Below are 16,603 nucleotides of genomic sequence, written 5' to 3'. Positions count from 1 at the left end.
GACAGCCTAGAACATCTTAGCTACACTTGATTGTTTTGACTTTAATGCACTTGTAGTGTGCAATGTGTGGCTGCATTATTTCTGAAAATATAAATATCAGATCAAAACTGTTTTGGATCAATACTCAACATTGAAGGACTCAGATCACTAAAAAATTAAATAACAATTATCTTAAATAATTCCATTCACATTTTTATGTCCATTGACCAGCTCTTACCTTGCATAGTTTTGGTTGTGGGCTCGGGAAACAGCGGGATGAGGAGGAGGTAGATTAGGTAGACCAAGGAGAGACCATTGTACCTGAACATACATGCTACAGAGAAACAAGACACAACAAACACAAAAAACAGACCATGGAAGAGTTAAAACAGGTAAATAAAAAGTTACTGCACTGTATAATCAACACAGTGATAAAATCTGTGAAAATCTCTTTCTGGTACTATGCTGCATAAGTGCCAGGATCACTAATTAAGCTCTGCAGTACTGAAATTTAGCTTTTTGGTGCTCGCCCAGGTAATATACTGCACTGGTGCATTTCCAGGGAAATGGAATTCAGTATAAAGCAGCCAGAGCCAAAGATTAAATTAAGACAAGCTAAACAAATTACATTTGCTACAATGCAACCCAAAGAAAAAGTGAGAACAGTAAAGAAACGTTAAATTCCCTACAAATCCCCTGTCAAAGTAACAAATGATCTCATACCATTAACTTGTGCTAACATTAAAATTCCTGTTAAGAATATTTGATTACTGAATATAAAACAACCATAAAATGTGTAGCAGAAGAGGCAAGACTGACTGCATCGAGATCTCCAGTTAAGACATGGCCATGAGCAAAGATAATTATAACTGACCATGTCTGAACAGGAGTAATCAATACATTAAGGTTCAGAATGTCAATATATAAAGTCAACCAGAGGTAATCAGTTAAATTAGCCTAACACTGACTATTACTTGATATGACTACTTATTATATATTACACATACACACACACACACACACACACACACACACACACACACACATACATATATATGTGTGTGTGTGTATATACATATATATAAATAGGGTTATTAAAATGAGCATATGTGGAAAGTGGGAACCCTTAGGTTGGCTACATATTTCTCAAACATGTTAGTGGTAAAAGGTGTAGTCTATACCTATGAATACATATGAAGATATAGTACATTTATTTCTTCCATTGGCTTGAATCAGTGCTGGTTAATGGTCAATTTAGGATATTGTGAATTTATTCAGCATATCAACCTTGATTATATAGGTCCATTGGTCAGAGGCTATGTAGTCATTTTCAGGGGGCACAGGGAGGACAACGTCTTCGTTAAAAAAACACCAATGTAAACCTGCACAGGGACTAAACTAAGTGATATATCTAAACAAAATCAAGCTTTTAAAACCATGAAGTGTTGCCATATCATAAGCACATATTTAAAGCACGAAACAAACAAATCCAATCATCAATCCAAGATCTCATCTGAATCTAACAGCAGTCCATTCATCAAACATAAGAACAATCCTAATATGTGCCATACAATCAAAAAACCAATTACATTACAATATAGAAATTGCCAATAAAATTATATTCATTCAGCTGGTGTCTAATGGCAATGTCTGTGTCTGGTCAGCATTTCTTTCCCGTAAAAATGTGTGAAAAAAGGGACAAGAGGAAGAAGTCTCATCTGGCCTCTGCAGAGCTGCTGCACTACTGGTTCTGAAGCACTGCCATCCAGATGGCGACAGCTGGATGACACAGTCAATCCTACCATTTCTTCTCTGCACTCACTGGACCAGGACATTTTTGTCATGGTAAATTAAAATAAGCTTGAGCTAAGCTGTAAGTGCAGATCATGTTTTGAGATTCTCATTATATATCCATCTTTTCGTTTCAAACTATGTGAAAAGCAAGGTTTCTCCTGTCATTTTCACATTCTGCAGCCTTTAGCAATAATCTTTAACTAAAACATTCTGTTTATATAGCATTTGTGAAGCACTGATATAATGCCACCAAATTTTAAGACAATATTTTTTGAACATAAAAACGTGAGGTTTGATAAAGCTGTTGGATATCACGATGATGATATAAGCGATAAATTAAGATTAAAATATCGTGCCTTGTGTCTCTGACTGGTTGTGTAGCAAACTTTTCTTGCAATGTAATTAAAGAGAAATAACTAATCTCTCCTTTAAGCAAACACCAAAAATACAACACTATAGTATGCGGTTAATTTTGTGCCAGAAGTTTCAAATAAAATGCTAAAATCCACAAGCAAAATATTATCAAAAATCAATAATGTTTTACAAATACAAATGAGAGTTAAATCAAACATATTTTTTCCTACTACTACTATTTACAACTAACTTTCACTCATTCTGATATACATTTACTACTCATTTTGCCAGTTTATGTTTTCATTTTTTTCTATTTTGCTTCTGACTTTTGAAACCCTTTCATTGGTGGATGGGTCTTTGAAGAAGGTGATCATGCACGCTCTAATGGTCAACTGATCTGGAGTTCCACTCAGCATGAACCGCCCCAACACGGCTGAACACATTGTTCTGAGTGCAGCGTTGTACCGGCATGTCCAACATAATGAGTAATGTATGTTATGTATGTATGCTATGTTCTTCCTTTTAAAGTTTCTGTGTCGACCTGTATAAAACAATGTAACTGTTATTTTGGGCACTGAAAAACATAAACTTAGTTGTTTGTGAATGAACGAAACTGTATCTTTTGGGTCTGCTGCTTGCGCTAGCTAGCCTAGCAGTGTTCTCTAGGGCTAACTAGGTGAGTCATACTGGTAATGGAACTAAACTGCATAAATATCAAAAGTTAGTTCACTGTATTGATGTGAAGACAGTGATTTGGAGCAGCACATGCTGTAAACTGGTGTGCTGAGATAGTTAGAAAGCCGGTTTCAGTGACAGAGGGATTCTGTGGGTAGAAACAAGAAGAGACTAACATAACAGCCTCCGTATTCCCCAAAACATAACGGCCAACTATGACATGTCGACTTCCTTAGAATGATTAAACTTGACCGTCTATCAACTATCTTGTGGCAGCAGTTACTCATAGCTGGCAGTAATTAGTGGTATTTTCCATTCTTTGTTTTTGCCAGTGCTACATTATTTTCTTAAACACATACATATCTATACATATTTTTATATGTGTATGTATATAGCACAGCTCTATATACGACCATGAGCATGTGTTACATTAATAAATATGACAAACTTTGCTTATAATGTCGGACATGTCAGCGTAACCCTCTCAGGATTTGATCACAGCTGGGCTCCACATCAGTTGACGAATACAGAGTGCAGGTGATCGCCCTCTTCTAAGACCCGTCCCCAGTTAAAAAGTGCCAAAAGTCAATAGCAAAAGAAATATTTCACAAGCAAAAGAGCAATTCTAGTAGCAAAACAATATATCAGAAAAATAGAAAAAAATAAAAGCTAAGACTGGCAAAATGAGTAACACATTTATGTCAGACTGAGAGAAAATTAGTAGTAATCTTTTTGAAAAATTAGGTTTAATTTAACTCTCATTATTTTTATTTGCAGCATAGTTTGGACATTTTGATACTTTTGCTTGCGGATTTATTATTTTATTTGAAACTTTTGGCACAAAATCAACTCCATACTACAGAATTAATTACTGCACAAATAAAAATGCTGGAATTCTAATAGCTTCTTACATGCTTCCACAGCTACACACAGTTATATACAGGCCTACTAAACAATCAAATAAATAAATAAATAAATATCTTTTGCTGATCTAGGTTTGCTGTGACATTATGCATTAGTGCTTCAAACATTTTACACACAACACACAAGTGAGAATAATCATCTCTGAAGAATAATTACATTTTAATAGTAAAGTACAGAGAACTTTTGATTTGTGCCTGTAGCAGAGAAGTTCTTCCCTCTACATTTGTGCTACTACACTCCTGCAGCAGAAACTCGTATCACTATTAGTTTGTGGTGGAAACTCATATCACTATAAGGAAAATCTGATTAATCGCACAGCCCTATTTGAAAGTATGGCAGCCTTGGGTTCATAGTCGATACACAATAATATAATTCTGAGAACACATGACATGCCTTTAGAAAAGCAGTTCAATCAGACAATGCTCACAAAGTCAACAATGAATTAAATAATTGAGCATGACATCATCTTGAATGAAAGCAAGTGTTGCCAGTTAGTATCACATCACAATGGATAAACGTAAATGTTGCCAATTAGGATTTATCATAATGTGACTGTGTTGCCAATTAGTGTGATCTCACAATGAATGAAAACAAACATTGCCAATTAACATGAAGTTACAATGAAAGAAAGCGTTTCCAGTTAGCAAAGACATCACAGTGAAACAAAGTGTTGCTGGTTAATATAAAAATCCATGCTAATTGACAATATTAGCTTTTATTCACTGTTAGTAGGGCTGGTCCAAAAAAGCATTTTAAAGGCTTTGAATTCTTGCTGATATTTCTCAAAATCATTCTTAAAAACAATAATATTTTATTTAGTCATCTTTTTAGTAATATTTATTTATTTTTAGATGGTTGCTGATGGAACAGATACATTAGATTTGTGTTTTGTGTCCATCAAAAAGCATATTTTTTTCCACTTGCGCATGAACGAAGGATAAATTTCATAGAGATCTAGTCAAAATAATAATTTACTTAAATATGATGATCTTGTAGTTGCTCTGCAACCACTGTGCTGCCTTAATGGTATGTGGAGACTACTCTTCTCTGATACCAACAGCAGAAAAAAGTTGTGATTTTGTCATGATAGACAGATTCACTGTTTGTGCTGTCAAGTTTTAAACCTGCTGTAACACTGTATAATTAGAATAGAAAGGGAGAAAAGAGCTAATATTCCCACCTATAGAGGTGAGTGATGGACTGAATAGTAAACAGTAGGGGTGTGGAAAAAAAATAGTTTCTCAGATGCATCGTGATGCGGACGCGAACGATTCTGAATTGATTCACAAACGTCAAAAATCGATTTTCTAAATATTTAATTTATAATGTAATGTTGACGAAACGCAAAAGGCTGAACTTGGAAGTGGGTAAGTGCAGCGCCTGGACAATCTGCGGTGGCACATAACAAAAACACTACTGGATGAGTGAGAAATCAGACCGGCAGCCTCTGCATTAAAGCCAGGTTAGATCAGGAGTCACAACCCAAATAATAAGAAGAGCCATTTTGTCCTTTCAAGAAAAATCAAAGGACCTTGGCAGCCACAACATTTAATGTCCAGTATGTCTCAGTATGTGCTGATGTCCTGCTAGAGGCTTAACAATATAAACAAAAGTGCAGATTTACTTTATTCTGCTTTAAGCTTTAGCCATAGCCGCTTTCCTCCCATCTCCGCCAGAAAACTTTTCTTCAGAAGTAGAACAGTTTCTCGTAAAATGCCTCTCAACCTTCTACTGTTTTATGAGGCTTAAGTCGCTTCTTATTCTCCAGCTTCTTGTTCGAATTTTCCCGTTCCACTTTAAAATCTGACTGAGGCACCGAATGTAAATGCGGCACTATTTAAGGTGGAACGGGAAAATTCTAAAGAGAAGCGACTTCATCTTTGCACCTTTTAAGTGTGTGACAGTCTCTCGTTGCAGATTTAACTTGCCAGGAATCAACTGCAGTGCTTATGAATGCGGATAACGCATCGTTGCTATGTGACCTGCAGCCAGTTGCGAAACAGGGCTTTAGCGCTATGTTGCACACGCCCCGCCTCAAGATACTTTACTTTACCCCCCCCCGTCTCTACAACGAGACCAAAACCAAAGTTATAAAATCACTGAATTAAACGGGTAGGATAGCTGTAATGGGGTAGCGCTGTTGCCTCACAGCGAGGATGGCCTGGATTCCCAGCCGGGGCCACCAGGGTCATTTCTGTGTGGAGTTTGCATGTTCTCCCCGTGTCTACGTGGGTTTCCTCCGGGTACTCCGGTTTCCTCCCATAGTCCAAAGACATGCAGTCAGGCCAACCAGACACGCTAGATTGCCCCTTGGTGTGACTGTGTGTGTGATTGTGTATGTATGTCTGTCTGGACTGGCGACCTGTCCAGGGTGTATCCTGCCTTCCGTTTGATGACAGCTGGGATAGGCTCCAGCGCCCCACTGCGACCCAGAAGGATAAGCAGTTTAGATGGTGTGTGTGTGTGTGTGTGTGCGCGCATGCGCGCATTTTATCGCAGATGAGTGGCAGCAGCGTCTCTTGTGCTCCAAACAATAGCAGTGAATGAGAGCCTTCCATTTCACTTACCACATCACTTCCATTTGATTTATTAATAAAAGATATTGGAAGTAAATTCACTATGGATCATTACAGATACTTTGCTGTAAAAGTACCAAGTCCTCAGACAGTAGGAAAATAGAAATCCTGTATAGAAAAAAGATGCATCGAGATGCATCGATAATTGTCTTATAATCGCATTGCAGCCCTCTGAATCGTAATCGAATCGAATCGTGAGGTGCCTAAAGATTCCCACCCCTAGTAAACAGAGAAACAAATAGCAGTATAATGAATGAAAAAACAGGTATTTTAATTACTCAGGTCAGCCCTTATCATTACACTAAAATGTTGCACTGGACTGTTCCTTTAAGCACCTCCTTACAAAGACATGCTGAATTTGTTCTCAAACAAGATCATCTGAACTACATAGAAAAAGGATCCATTTTCACAATGATACAATCCCACAGCTCTGTTATGTGGCAGAGAAGAAGATAACACTGAAATAAGGATGCTCTAAACACCACAGGGGGCACCAATTTTATATATTGTCACAATGCACACATTTGTCATGCTAATAAAACACAACCAGAATGCATTCAGAGAAGAAGCAGAGTGCTGTCTGAGAAAAAAGAATTGTGTCATCTGAGGTCAAGATGCAAACTCAAAACCTGAGCAAAACCTGTGAGTGACAATGTGTGTCTACATGACATCATCACTATTCAAACAGTAGCTTTGGTGTGAGGAGGGATGAGCCAAAATTATCTGATGTCCCTTTACATCCGATTATATGAACCAGACTCAGCAACACTCCAATTAGTTTGGCTGGACTCAAAACTAATTAAGGTGTATTATATGAAAGTTGTGTAAAATCCTTCATCGACTAAAGTTACATATCCTCTGTGCATCCCTCTGTCTATGCCACACTGACTGCAGGGCAGAGAGGGGATAGCCTGAGTGTTATTTACCCTGTAAATAATGCCTACTGAAGAGTTCTAACACACAATTACACAATGGAAACAAATGGACAGTTCAGTGCCAGGAGAGTAAAGAATAGCTCTCTGGTGGAAACCAACATGTTAAAAAAAATCTTCATTTAATGATTTTATTTGTTCTGAAACCTATATATATTAATGTGCCATCCAGTGGATTCTTTTTTTTCTGCCAGTGCTTAATAGTTATAGCCAGGCTCTTCCCTTTTGTGCATACCACTACCAATTTAAGAGAGCCCTCAGTCATCAACTAAAAACTGATATCCTCCTAATTCACAACAGCAACTGACAATCAAACTGACAAACGAATCACAATGAAGCAGATATCAAGTGAGGTTTAATATTATTGTTTTGTAATACACATAGATGTTAAGTTTCTCTATTTGTATGGAAATATGAGTTTTTTGGCTCAAATAGTAGCAAATGTGACAGTAATAGAGCACTTGTATCCCTGCAATTTTTCACCAATGAAAAAGATATCATGTCACAAAAGCCTAAGCTCTGGTGCGGACTTTAGTAAACAAACTAGGTGTGAAAAGAGCTTAGAATCTTATCCAAATTGAAGTTCTAAACTTAGCTCAAAGCTTAGTAGTGTTTAAAAAAAAATCAAACCAACCTTGGTCAAACAGATCAACCTTAGTCGATGCTCAGAGCTGAAATATCCTTATCGGTATCAGAAAACAGTGAGTGGCATTGTGCCACCTCTACACAAATGTGAAGAGTCTTATTCATACACACCTAGAAACAATCAATATCAATGTTATTATATAAAGTTATTCACTGTTTGTTTCAAACACAGTGTGTTGAATGTTAGGCTACATTGTATTTTATCGTCTCTCTGCTGATCTACGCTTCAGAATATTTAGAATAGATTTATATTGAATAGATCAGAACAAATCAGATGTTAATTGAACTGTAATAATTTAAATATTTTTCTGTGTCAAGGCCAATAAGCATTAGGTATTCAAATGATGAGTGTTTTTCATTTTTTGTCACTGAATTGTTTTGTTATGGATCATTTGGCATCAGCAGTAAAGCTGAAATATTCTCATCGTGACAACCACACTACACATACAGGCTCATTTCAGAGCATTTGCAAATGTAGTACACATAAGAACAGGTTAAGCTAAGTTGTCAGCCATTATAAGACTGTTTACAATGATGCTCATCTTTGTTTGCAGCCTAGCTCAGGAACATGAATAAAAAAGCAGCGGTTTCAGAATGCAACAATCCTGCGTTTGTCTTAACTGCTGGGTTTGACCACCGGCATGGTGAACCGACTCAGGAATAATTGATGCCTTTTGAAAAGTGGAAGCCACAGCAGCTGTGAGCTGAGTTTAAAATGATACGGTCTAAGAACACTTAAAGATCTCATGCCTACATCAATCTTGATTATTTAACCGTTGCACAATTTTATGAGCCTGAACTTTGAGAAACATGAACACCAAACATAGAACAGGAATTTAGCCATTTGATATTATTGACCTTGATATAGTTTAACAGGCATAAATAACATATATGCACGACAAATTACTCTAATCAAATTATCCTATATAAGGAATTACCATTAAATATAGAGGTCAAACCTCTAAAGTCTACGAATCACACTGTTATTGAGCCATCAGCTTTCTGTTACCTCACATCCAGCAAATAATTTCCTAGAAATGTGAAACAGGCACAAAAGATCCCATTACCTTTTATAGAATTATACATAGTCAAACCCAATGTAAAACAAACACTGTCATATAAACAAAGAATGACCACCAATTGATACCGCTTTTCATTAGTTAAGAGCATCTTAATGCTATGATGCTTCTGGCCTTGTTTCCTTGGTAGTTTACAATAAATTGTGCCTCAGTACAGACGTCTCAGCATCTTTAAAAGCCAAAACAATCAGCAAGCAGTATTCATTAAGGACTCATCCAAACAACAGATCACTCATACAAGCCTGCAAATGTTCCCACTTCCCACAATTCATTGTGTTCTATTCATCTGCATTACCCATGTAGATTTCCTATCTTCTCCATATTGTTTTTTCCTGTTAGCATGGAACATTCCTGTGAGTGACCTCTGTTCATCCCCACTTAAAACAAAAAATCATCAAATATTAAAGGTGTGTTTACGATAATGGGCAGTCAATTTTTCTCTCCTCTCATGCCACATTATTAATTCATGCGGTTAAAGCGACTTTCCAGCGATTAATGGGGATGCGCCACAGCTTGGTGAGATTGCTTTCTGAGGAAAAAGGACAGACTTTTTCAGCTGTCACGCGATACATTATCAGTCTATACTGTTGAGTGGATCTTATCTATAGAAAGCTTCATGCTGCTGAAAGCCCACACTGAGAGAGCGATTCTGAGTATTATGAGTGACAGTGGCTTAATTCTTATCAATTGTGGTCACCCATACATCAAATCAAGACCTTCAATATATAAAATTAAGTGGCATTATCTGGTTTATTACATGTAGATTTAAAATTAAGTGCTTGGTGTTTTGATGCCTAATGGATTACAGGAGCGGCACATTAACACTGCACTGCAATATCTGGGTCCAATTCAATAACTGTGTTGGCACAACGCTGGAGAGCTCCATTTTGCATTTTGTCAGAGATGAGTACTGGCAGTGAAACCTGACTGCCGTTAAAAGGCTGTACATGCTCAAAAACACCCAGTGAGATTTCAGAGATATGAACCTGAGTGTATTCAATATGACATCAAAGTACTGTTATTCTATACAATATGATTACTGCATCATCAAATTATAAATCCACAACAAAAAGTGATGCATTGTGTTGTGATTTATGTCATTAGGTTATTCTTTTAGGAATATCACCTAAATCAAGAACTTAAATTGTGTGACATGTTTTCAAGGTACCTTTTTCTCTTTAAGAATAACTTTCCATGGCAAATGTTAGATTTTGCAACATAATTAAAAAAAGAAATTCAACATGCATGTAAAGAAGAACTTTTTAAAAAGGTGAATTAGCTAACAGTCACCTTCAGTGAGAAATATGCCTTCCAGTTTAGTAGAAACTGAGCTATAAATTGTTCGCATTCGTATCGCCTTTTCCCCAAAATTCTGCTTCAAGTGAAAATGTTATGACTGCAGCCCAAACTCACACAGCCTGCTTTACACACACGCAAAGCTCAAGAGTTCTTACAAAAAACTACCATCTGATTCTGAATGAACTCCAAATGTAAGACACTGTCTGAAACAAAGCAGAAGTCAAAGATCTTTCCTAAGTCAAACACACTAAGTCAGTTTCCCAGACAGGGATTAAACCTAGACCTGGACTGCATTCTTCTTTTCAATGGAGAATCTCCAGAATTCAGAAGACTGTATAGTCCAGGACTAAACTTAATCCCTGTCTGGGAAACTAACTCAATTTGTTTAATTTAGCATATTTTCAGTGGATTTATTCTTGCATTCTGGTAAATTCAGTTTGTCAATGTTTACTGACAGACGAGAAAAATGTGAGGAAAAATACCATTAAATTTGAACGTTAACCCTATCAGAAAGCCTTCAGCTGAGATATTCTGAGATGAGGATGTAGGTAAACTCACCTGCCGCCAAGCAAAACGGCAGCAGCAGCCTGAAGACGAGTCCACACACTACCTCGCTCGCCATGGCCCAGGGGTCTCACATCCAGCTTAGTTCAAAACGTCAAAAAAGAAAACTCTTGCTATCCGGTTCAATTAAAGCAAATGAACTTGGCCGTTTTGGTTCCCTCCTTGAGTCCGAACAAGGCGGCATCGCGCTACATGAGTTCCTTTAGAGAGTCCTCGGGCTGCTTCAGTTCTCCACTTCACAGCTCACCACCGACGACTTCTCAACTTCACAGATTTCACACAGTTTCATGCTTTTCATTAAAGTGGTAGACTCACCTTGGCACAAAAAACGGAGGCAGGTTTTACTGACTCAGAACATTCAGTTTTCTGGTAAAAGTGTGATGAGTTTTCTTGCTTTTCTGTCACCGTTGGGTCAACCGACTTAACGGCCAACAGTCAACATCAACCACAGCGTTCACTGAAGTGCCGGACAAAAAAAGTTCACCGTGCTGTTTGATGGAGTAAACAGAGTAAATACTTGTAGTTGTATGTTAAATTTACTGTCAAATAAAACGTTTCGTATTTACCTCAGGCTCGGTTTCTGAGGCAGTGTTCCTCCGCACCTCAGCCAAAAACTCCACGAGGCTGCACTGACTGAAATGCTGCCCGCTCATGGGGCAATAACAAAATAATTCATACGCAATCAGCGACACAACCAATGAGAATGAGCGCGAGGGACCAGAGGGAGTTCAACTCTGACTGCGTTATTTCTTTCCCACCCGTATTCAGACAAACCCCGCCTCCTGCTATAGGATTGGCTAATAGTTTATAATTAGCGGCAGATCGATAGGTGGACGTCTTGTGAGTATAAAATACTAGCCAATCCCTGCGCAGGAGGCGGAATCGTGCCAACCAATCCCACTGAGGGAGGCGGGGCTTGCGGAATACCGGTGGGGGAAAAGCACTCAGACAGCACCAGCATTCAGAAGGAACTCCGGTTCATTAAAAATGAGAGCTTTTCTAGAGAACATTATTCCTGTCAGCCGCCTTGTTGCAGATGTATTTTCTGACAGACTAATTAATATGTAACAGAATCAGGTTTTCGCTCACATTACGGGCATTTTCCGTTTTCCAAGCGCCAAGAAAATAGTCACAGCTGGGGAAGTCTGCACTTCGCCAAGAATGTAGACGAACAATTATCATATCTCTGCGTCAGCATACATCACAATAGATCTGCTGAGAAACAGGCCACCAATTTAGATCCATTACTAAGAAATGACCATTGGGTCCTGTGTGCATTTGGCCTAAAAAGGTTTTATGTATGAAAAGCCCAGCTCTACCTTTCCAAAGGTTTCTCCAGCAGATTGTCCACAGTCACTACATTTTAGATAGAATAATATGTAGGAATTCAAACATTGTACTAGTGCTGTTAAATGGTCTGTAAAATGGGGCCTGCAAATTACTGATAAAAATCCATTAACGCCAAATAGGCTCCATAGAGTATGGACAAGCTAGTGCTTCTTCTAAAAGTCTATTTTTCTCTCTCTATAAGCTCTCTCTTTCTCTTGATCTGCTGTGATATAAAACCTTTTAAACTTATGTTAAAAATAAGTGTGCCGCTTCATTTAGTTTAAAGCTTAAGTAAGGTGTTGGAGATGTGGGGAACAGAGCTCATCCAAGGACCAGTCATAAGCAACCCAAAGAATATATATATATACAGACAGAGACCACCTGTCATGTCCTCTGGAAGAACCACCTATCAGCGATCAGCTTCCTTGGATTACTGATCATCAACCCCTCCTGTTTACACACATCTGATTCACACTTACTCAGCCCACAAATATACAGACTTTTGTTCATGCTCTTTGCAAGGTATTGCCACTCAGTGTCAGTTCCTAGCCATTTAGACTTTTTACAGCCGCTTCACTGTTTTTTGACTCCCTGCCTGTTTTGACCCTGATCATGATTTTTCCCTTTGTATTTTGTACAATGGACCTTTCTATATCCTGTTGGATATTTTTGGACTGTATTAACTGCTCATCTTGTTACTTTGTGTCTTTTTTTATTATTGATATTATTATTAAACTCTGCATCCGTAACATGTGCTGTCTTACACCACCCATTTATTTTATTTCCAGTCAAAATCGTGTTTGGGTATAAGTTAATAATTTTTTAGCATGAGCATCATACTAGAACATATTGTACTTATGCAGTTTCAACACTAGTTTAACCCCTTAAAATTCCAGGCTTATTACATACCAAGGCTTATTATTCTGTAACTACAGGGACTTCAAAGCAAACTGGTTGAGCTGTTCTCAGGTTATAGAAATGTATAATAAAACTTTGGGCCTGCTGGCAAGCTGTGGCCATTTAAGGGGTTAATTGAACAATGTATCCATACAACAAAATATCCATACATGTCATCAAAATGTTCTCAGTGTGATGCAAACTTTGTTTTAATATTAAGTTACTAATGGCTTTGATTAGGAAGGAATAACTGATGTTACATTTTGTTGCTTCTACATTATGTTGTAAACTATTTGAAGACCACTTTTAGGCATAGGATTACATAATCACTTTCTTTTTTTCCAAAAGCAATTAGGCTGCTGTATCTAACTTCTCTGCAGCTTTTAGTGTCTAACAACTTCCTCACGGCCAATAATAGATACACTAGTTTTTTCTATTTTATTTGGTACATCAGCTTATGAGTCGAGCTCATCTGATCGCACTTGATGGCTATCGCTGTAGTGGCCTTGAATAAGGCACCAAACCCATCTTCAAAAGGACCACCCTTACAGTGACTTCATATTTGTTACTCTGTTGAAAAGCTTTGGCTAAATGTACAGCTGTCATAATTTATTACTTTATTTATACAAATGCTTATTACAAACTTTACTTTTTGTAATAGCTGTATAAAACCATACACACATATAGGGGTGGGATACTTTCAGACTTTTTCAAAATTCACAATACACATCATAATATTTTTGTTCTGTGACTTACTAAGTTGGAACAGACAAAATAGAACCTGTAGTGCCATATTTAAAAAAAATACAACAACAATAACAATAAATCTACAATTACAATGATTTTATTCCGTGTTTTACAAACTGTACTGAACTAAATCCAACTAAACAGGTGTAATTATGCTCACTTTATTGTGAAATATGCAGTTAGTCAGTGTTCTTTAGGTATTAGCGATGTCCACAAGATGCTTAGAAAAGTGTATAATGAAATAATTTATTATGATAACAATAGTCATTTTGCCCACCCCTACATACGTATTAATTGTATAAATCACTGTCATGTTAAAACCATGCATCTCTATTTTTTCTACATCAACTGTCCTTTACACTGTGTAAAACCTTTCATAATTAAAAAATGTAAATATAATTTTATTATATTAATTTATATTAAAAGTTAAAAATGTTCTTGCCTTTTCTTGTAAAGTTACTATGCCTTTGCCTTTATTACAGCTTCTGTTCTTTTTGGAAGACTTGCTTTCAGTTTTACAAACAAAAATGCAGGGATATTTTTCCAGACCTCCAAAGTTCAGTCGTATAAGTTACATTTTCTGCTTCTCACAGTCCAAAGCCAATTATAACTTTATACTCATCGGAAAAACCCTACTCAATATCTCAGCTGTCCAGTTTGGTGTTCTAGTGCTAATTTTCTTCTTTTTTGTCTATTTCCTTATCTCAGAAATGGTTTCCTGACTGCTACACATCCTTTCAGACCCACAGTGTTGAGGTGTCTTTTCACAGTGGAAGGAGGGACAGAAACACCTGTGGATTTTTTTTATCTGAAGCAAGAGTGGAGCTTTTTTTTCGTTGAGACAACTAAATTGGGCAGAAAAATCGGGTAAAAATTAAAGCACATAAGAAAGAAATTTGCAAGTCAGCTAAGGTGAGTTTGAGGCATGTAAATGTAAATAAAAGAAAGCAGTAAATGCACTCACTGAGACACCGTGGGGCTTATAAAAATAAAAACGTTTTAACTTCTAACTTGCTCCAGTACTTGTTTAAAGGAAAGTGCCAATGTTTGTGTATTTGTTAGTTATGTAGCTAATTCTAACATTTTTAGCATGTATGCTAGCAGAGCTTTTTTTTGCTTATATTTTCACTCTAGGGTAGCTTTGCTTGACTATACATGATTATGTAGATTCTTTGTGTGAGTGTTTGGGCACAACAGTAGTGTATCATTTCATCAGTACAACACGAATTAGCTACTAATCAAACTTAGCTGGAAAGCAGATCAGCTAATCAGCAAATGTGGCCACTTTAGACTTGTTCTGTAAAAGTAGCATTCAATGGATAATCGCCAGCTGAAATTTCATGATCGTGACAGGCCTAACTGTAGTTTAACAGGGGTTTTAAGATTGGAAGGATGGAACAGCTAAAGTGATAGTAGCGTGCACAAAAGTAAGGAGTAGACAAAATAAATACTGATAGATTTGCTGTTATAATGTTGGAGGCCTTTGTGTGATTTTCTGTTAAAACTATATTTTCTGCTTTTTGTCTAACACTAAAAAAATAAATAACTTGTACTTAATGGGTCATTTTGACTGAAAATTAAAGAAACGAAAGGGTGGTTATCTTAAGTATGCTTTCTAGATATGCAAATACTTTCCATCAGGGGAAAGGTTCAAAATGAAAATGATAATAAAGGAACTGATTTCCAGGCTGCCCCTCATTGAAAACAATATTTATAATGATAATTTTAAGTGTAGATCATTTAGAAGAAAAAAAATCTAAGAACAACTGATATAAAAAAGCTTCTAAATTTAGGAGTTACATGTATGCACTTGCTTGAAACACGAGGAACCCTTCAAAAATACTATCATTTGACTAAATCTCATGAGTCCAACCAACTCTACACTTCTGAGTGAAGAATGAAGGCAAAGTAATTAAGTACTGACTCAGAGAACCAATCTGGATCATCTGCATGACCATTCTTTGGTTACAGCAGTTTGAAGTTGCTGTGGGCATTGACATTTTTCATACTTCCTATAGCACATGGGTAAAATAAATAATTCTATTTTTCTCCCAGCAAACTCCACCATGGCTGCTGTTGCAGAGGAGACACTGATCCCAACAATCTCGAACAAACCAACCACACTCCAGACGATCAAGATCCATAGGGGAAGATGTTCATGCAGAATGATCTCACTCACCCCCCCGCCCGTTAACACAGCTACTTTACTCAGGCAATTCTCTTCAGGAAGCAAAGGATGCATGGCATACAGTCAATCAATACAGAGCAAAGTGGCATCTATTGACTGATGCCGATACTTTTTAAGACTGTTCTCCGAAGGCCCAGTCTCGGTGACTAACAAACATCAGGAAACAATCGTCTTTTATCCATAATTTAGGAGTTGTTGAGTTAATGTTGTAGACAAAATGGATGCCATTTTCTATACCCCACCACTCTTCCACTCTTCTGGCAACGGTTGGGACTTTTTTTGTCCCAAAGTTTTATCTTCCATGCACATCAAATATGATTGATAGTGAGGCTCTCGCTTAATGGTAGACAAAGCAAATCACATTGATTATAAACAGTGGGTCAAAAAAAGTATCACAATTGATCGCTTGATAATAACATAATCCCCAAGGGTATCTGCTCAGAATGCATACTGATAAGTTCATTGGTGTGAAATCAATGAAGAACTTCTCTATATTAACTATAACACAAATGACAGAACATGACCAAACCACTGAAAAATATTTCATTTTGTTTTATAATTTAAGCTGGGCTGTCTGGTCTGTAAAAGCTTATCAGATGTCAGCTTTCTCATTTGTTGTCT

The 16,603-nt window shown here is 37.1% G+C and overlaps 1 protein-coding gene across 6 annotated transcripts in view; it reads right to left on the bottom strand.

Moving 5' to 3' along the window:
* The window catches only part of LOC118796923 (piezo-type mechanosensitive ion channel component 2), a 91,713-nt gene extending 80,678 nt beyond the window's left edge, over positions 1-11,035 (bottom strand). For all 6 annotated transcript variants that reach the window (XM_036556069.1, XM_036556070.1, XM_036556074.1 and 3 more), the window contains exons 1-2: positions 10,816-11,035; positions 218-313 (exon numbers count right to left, since the gene is read on the bottom strand). In XM_036556069.1, the coding sequence (XP_036411962.1) occupies positions 218-313; positions 10,816-10,879 (160 nt within the window). In that variant the 5' untranslated portion in view covers positions 10,880-11,035. The remainder of the gene's footprint in view (positions 1-217; positions 314-10,815) is intronic.
* Between the last annotated feature and the right edge of the window lie 5,568 nt (positions 11,036-16,603).

Source organism: Colossoma macropomum, unplaced genomic scaffold (assembly GCF_904425465.1).
Source record: "Colossoma macropomum unplaced genomic scaffold, Colossoma_macropomum, whole genome shotgun sequence".
Taxonomy (NCBI): Eukaryota; Metazoa; Chordata; class Actinopteri; order Characiformes; family Serrasalmidae; genus Colossoma; species Colossoma macropomum.
Note: the sequence above shows the minus strand (reverse complement) of the source record. Positions and strands in the feature narration are given on the sequence as shown.